This window comes from Cucurbita maxima, unplaced genomic scaffold (assembly GCF_002738345.1).
Source record: "Cucurbita maxima cultivar Rimu unplaced genomic scaffold, Cmax_1.0 Cma_Scf00051, whole genome shotgun sequence".
Classification (NCBI taxonomy): Eukaryota; Viridiplantae; Streptophyta; class Magnoliopsida; order Cucurbitales; family Cucurbitaceae; genus Cucurbita; species Cucurbita maxima.
In genome coordinates, this window is record NW_019272067.1 from 612,052 (window position 1) to 616,489 (window position 4,438).

A 4,438-nucleotide genomic window follows, 5' to 3' on the forward strand; every position below is an offset into this window, starting at 1 on the left:
AAAAAAAAAAAAAAAAAAAAAAAAAAAAAAAAAAAAAAAAAAAAAAAAAAAAAAGAAAAAGAAAAAGAAAAAAAATAATAATAATAATGTAATCAATGCAAAACTGTATCTTATTAGTTCTCATGCATTGAGGCATCAATATTTTCCTATCTGGACTCCGACCAGACTAAGTAAAGCCATTATCTTTTCTTTTCTGTCATTTTACTGGATTGGAATTTTGTTACAGGATGCTTTTTCCTTTTTTTTTTTTTTTCTTTAAATGTAACAGGATGAGTCTTTACTCGTATGGTACTCTGGAAGAGATGAGAAACAGCTTAAATTAAGTTTGGTTTCAAAGATCATTCCTGGTCAGCGTACTGTAAGTTACATACACATCCTTGACTTCTAAGACATTGTTTGGGAAGGAAAAAATCAAACCTAGCTTTAGTTGGAATATAGTTTATAAAACATTAAATAAAACAGTGATCAAAATGCCGGTGTAATATAACATTGAAAAATCCGCATTCAAGGTATCTTTCTCAAAATGTCTTTCAAAGATTTCTCTTCTGGTTTTGTAAACCTTTAGTTTTCCAATTTTAAGAGGCTGTATGCGTGTATTTATTTTTCAGGCAATATTCCAGCAGCATCCACAACCCGAAAAGGAGTATCAGTCATTTTCACTCTTGTATAATGATAGATCATTAGATTTGGTAAGAGATTACAGTGTTATCCCTCAATTTTTATTTTTCTATTTGATTTTGTGATGCCATTTAAACAATATAGTCCTGACAAGTTTGTGACACTGACTCACCACTAATGTTGAAGTTCTCTAGTATCTAGTTGTTCTTTAGCACATGTGCTTGCATTTATATAAGGTCGTTTTATACATGATGATTGAAGAAGTTTTGCAGTTACTCTTAGAAACTAGAATGAAGATTTGACAAACTAATCTCATTGTTGATGGACAGATATGTAAAGACAAGGATGAAGCTGAAGTTTGGTTTGTTGGTCTCAAGGCATTGATCACTCGAGGAAACTACCGCAAGTGGAGAGCTGAATCAAGATGTGAGAGTGTATCATCAGAGAGTCCGCATAATCGCTTGCGAAGGAATTCTCCATCCATTATACCATGTGTCTGTATAATGATAATTATAATTATTTCAATCTTTACTCTTGTTCATTATTTTTAGTATGTAGTTCTAATTCACATTTTTCACTTCTTCTGGTTGACAGGATTCTGGAGATCTTGATGGGGTTCCTTATGAAAATATTGGACAGAACAGACTAGGGAAAGCATTTTCTGAACTGCTATCATACACTGCAGTTTCCAAGTGTACTAACCAACCCAAGTCAATTTCCAATCCTTCTCTATCTTCTCCACTTGTAGATAACTCAAATGGCCGAATTTCTGCATCTGAGGGTTTTCGAGTTAGTTTATCCAGTGCTGTGAGCTCATCAAGTCAAGGTTCATGTCCAGAAGACTTTGATGCCTTAGGAGATGTCTATATTTGGGGAGAAGGTATAAGGGATGGATTGCTGGGTGGCGGTCCAAATAAGGTCGGTAGCCAATGTTCATTAAACTCCAAGCTAGATGCTCTGCTACCCAAGGCATTGGAGTCAACAGTTGTTCTAGATGTTCATGGTATTGCATGTGGTGGTAGACATGCTGTGCTGGTTACCAGACAGGGTGAGATTTTTAGTTGGGGTGAGGAGTCAGGAGGGAGGCTTGGCCATGGTGTGGAAGCGGATGTTTCACATCCAAAAATAATTGATACTCTCAGTGGCATGAATGTTGAATTAGTAGCATGCGGGGAGTACCATACTTGTGCCGTAACACTTTCAGGGGATCTTTATACTTGGGGTGATGGGACTCATAATTATGGCCTACTTGGTCATGGTAGTGAAGTTAGTCATTGGATTCCTCAAAAGGTAAGTGGTCCGATGGAGGAGATTCGCATATCTTATATCTCATGTGGAGCATGGCATACAGCTGTGGTGACGTCATCTGGTCAGTTGTTCACATTTGGGGAGGGTTCTTTCGGAGCCTTGGGTCATGGGGATCATACCACCTCAAATATTCCACGGGAAGTGGAATCTTTGAGGGGGCTTAGAACGATAAGAGTTGCCTGTGGTGTTTGGCACACTGCTGCTGTTGTTGAAGCAATTAATGAACTTTCTGATTCTGGTACTTCAGCTAACCCTTCATTTGGAAAGCTTTACACATGGGGCGATGGAGACAAAGGCCGGCTTGGACATGGAGATAATGAACCTAGATTAGTTCCTGAATGTGTAGCTGCATTGATTGGAGAAAACATATGTCAAGTAGGATGTGGTCATGATCTCACAGTTACTTTAACAACAGCAGGACGGGTATATACAATGGGGAGTACTGCTTATGGCCAGTTAGGAAGTGCTACAGCTGATGGAAATCTTCCTACTAGTGTTGAAGGTGAAATTGCCAATAGTTTTGTTGAAGAGGTTGCCTGTGGTTCTTGTCATGTTGCAGTATTAACCTCCAAAGCTGAGATTTATACTTGGGGAAAAGGCTCAAATGGGCAGTTAGGACATGGAGACAACAATCACAGAAACACACCTACTATTGTAGATGCCCTGAAAGATAAGCAAGTGAAAAATGTTGCATGCGGTTCAAACTTCACTGCTGTTATATGTGTTCATAAGTGGGTATCAAGTGCTGATCATTCTGTATGCTCTGGTTGTCACAACCCATTTGGTTTCAGAAGGAAGCGTCACAACTGTTACAACTGTGGTCTTGTATTCTGCAAATCATGCAGCAGCAAAAAATCTCTGAAAGCATCTTTAGCCCCAAATTTGAATAAGCCATATCGGGTGTGTGACGATTGTTTTAATAAACTAAAGAAGGCCATGGAATCCATTTCTGTTTCACAAAATTCTAGAGCCAGAATCGGAAATGTGCATAATAAATCTAATGGTGTTATGGATAGAGAGACGTGGGTTCCAAAATTGCAAGCAACGCTCTCCAGACTTACATCTTTTGGTGCTGTCAATAATGCTGAAAGCATGCACTCCAGGTATAATATAAAACAATGTTTACAAAGTAGTCTTGTGTTCACCTTCTTAAATGTGAAATCTTAAATTGAGGGCTTGTTATTCTTGAAGATTATCAAAAGTTTCTATTCCTGCTTTCAGATTATTTTCTCGAGCAACATCTCCTGTATTGGGAATGCCAAGCCCGATTCGATCATCTGAAGACATTTTAGAGGATTCTAAGCGTGCAAATGACAGTTTAGCCCAGGAAATCATCAGTTTGAGGGCACAGGTAAAACCTTTTTGTTCTGGATACCATCCATTAATTAATTTGCCAACAATGTCTGGTTGTGACCTTATGATGATATAATTATCCTAAGGTGTGCAAACTATATTGGCATCTTTGACCTGCTTTAGATATGTATAATGTAGTTAACTCCAGGGATATGCTTCGATTATATTTTATTGATCTGCATATCAAGCTTGATAGCTACCTGAGAAGTACAGCTTTGTTCACCATGTTGATCTTATGAACACGGTGGTATTCTATTTTCCAGATATGCACTCAAATGAGCTTTCATTGATCACAAAATTATGGACATTTTCAATAACTTGTACCATCTGTTCATGAGATCAATCAGGTGCATGAGAACTGAAATAAACATTGTATGAGGCCCCAATTGCTAGTATTTATGTTAGCCTGAATATAAATGGGTCAGAAAATTAGTGGGCTGGTCCTGTTTTATTTCATGTTTTCATATCTGTTAGTGGGCCGGGTTGTTAGTTTGGCCTTAGTTTATTTTATATTTAGTCAGGAAATAGCTTGGAAGTAGGAGGCGTCATTTTGTATGTAACTCTGGTTCTTGGGAGAGTACAACACCCTTGACTTGGCAGATTAAATCCATACCGTCGTTTTGGCTGTAGCAAGTGTTTCTGTTTGAATTTTCTTTTAGGGGGATACCTTACATATTGGTATTAGAGCATTCAACTTGGGAAAACTTAGTATGGCACAACAGAAATTAGAGGAACGTTTGGAAACTTTGGATAGAGACATTAGGGAGACGAAGATGGAACTACAAAAGCTTCCGGTATTAGAAAAATCCCTTGAGTGTGTATCTGAGAATGTGAAAAGGATATCGACCCAGATGGAAGACCCAACTTATGCTGGCATCGATTGCTTCTAAGTTGACATGAGGAAGAATTTGATCATCACCTTCTACAATAGTGGACGAACTGAAACCTAAGTTAAAGCATCCTGAGGGGAATGAAGATGAAAAATCAAACACTGGATGACTATGAGGATGTAATTCAGGAACAACATGAAGGAAACTGGCAACACTGAAAAGTTCGAAAGTTGAATTGCCAATTTTTAGTAGAGAAACCTTGATTCCTATTTTTCTTTTTTCTTTTTTTTTTTCTTTTTTTTTTCTTTTTTTTTTTTTTTTTTTTTTTT

At 37.5% G+C, this 4,438-nt stretch overlaps 1 protein-coding gene across 4 annotated transcripts in view; it reads left to right on the plus strand.

Moving 5' to 3' along the window:
* The window catches only part of LOC111471347 (PH, RCC1 and FYVE domains-containing protein 1-like), a 15,766-nt gene that overhangs the window by 2,741 nt on the left and 8,587 nt on the right, over positions 1-4,438 (plus strand). For all 4 annotated transcript variants that reach the window (XR_002715183.1, XM_023117056.1, XM_023117054.1 and 1 more), the window contains 5 exons: positions 269-358; positions 609-689; positions 948-1,112; positions 1,213-3,029; positions 3,148-3,277. Coding sequence is in view for 3 of the 4 variants with exons in the window: in XM_023117056.1 (XP_022972824.1) it covers positions 269-358; positions 609-689; positions 948-1,112; positions 1,213-3,029; positions 3,148-3,277 (2,283 nt within the window). In the remaining variant the exon portion in view is untranslated. The remainder of the gene's footprint in view (positions 1-268; positions 359-608; positions 690-947; positions 1,113-1,212; positions 3,030-3,147; positions 3,278-4,438) is intronic.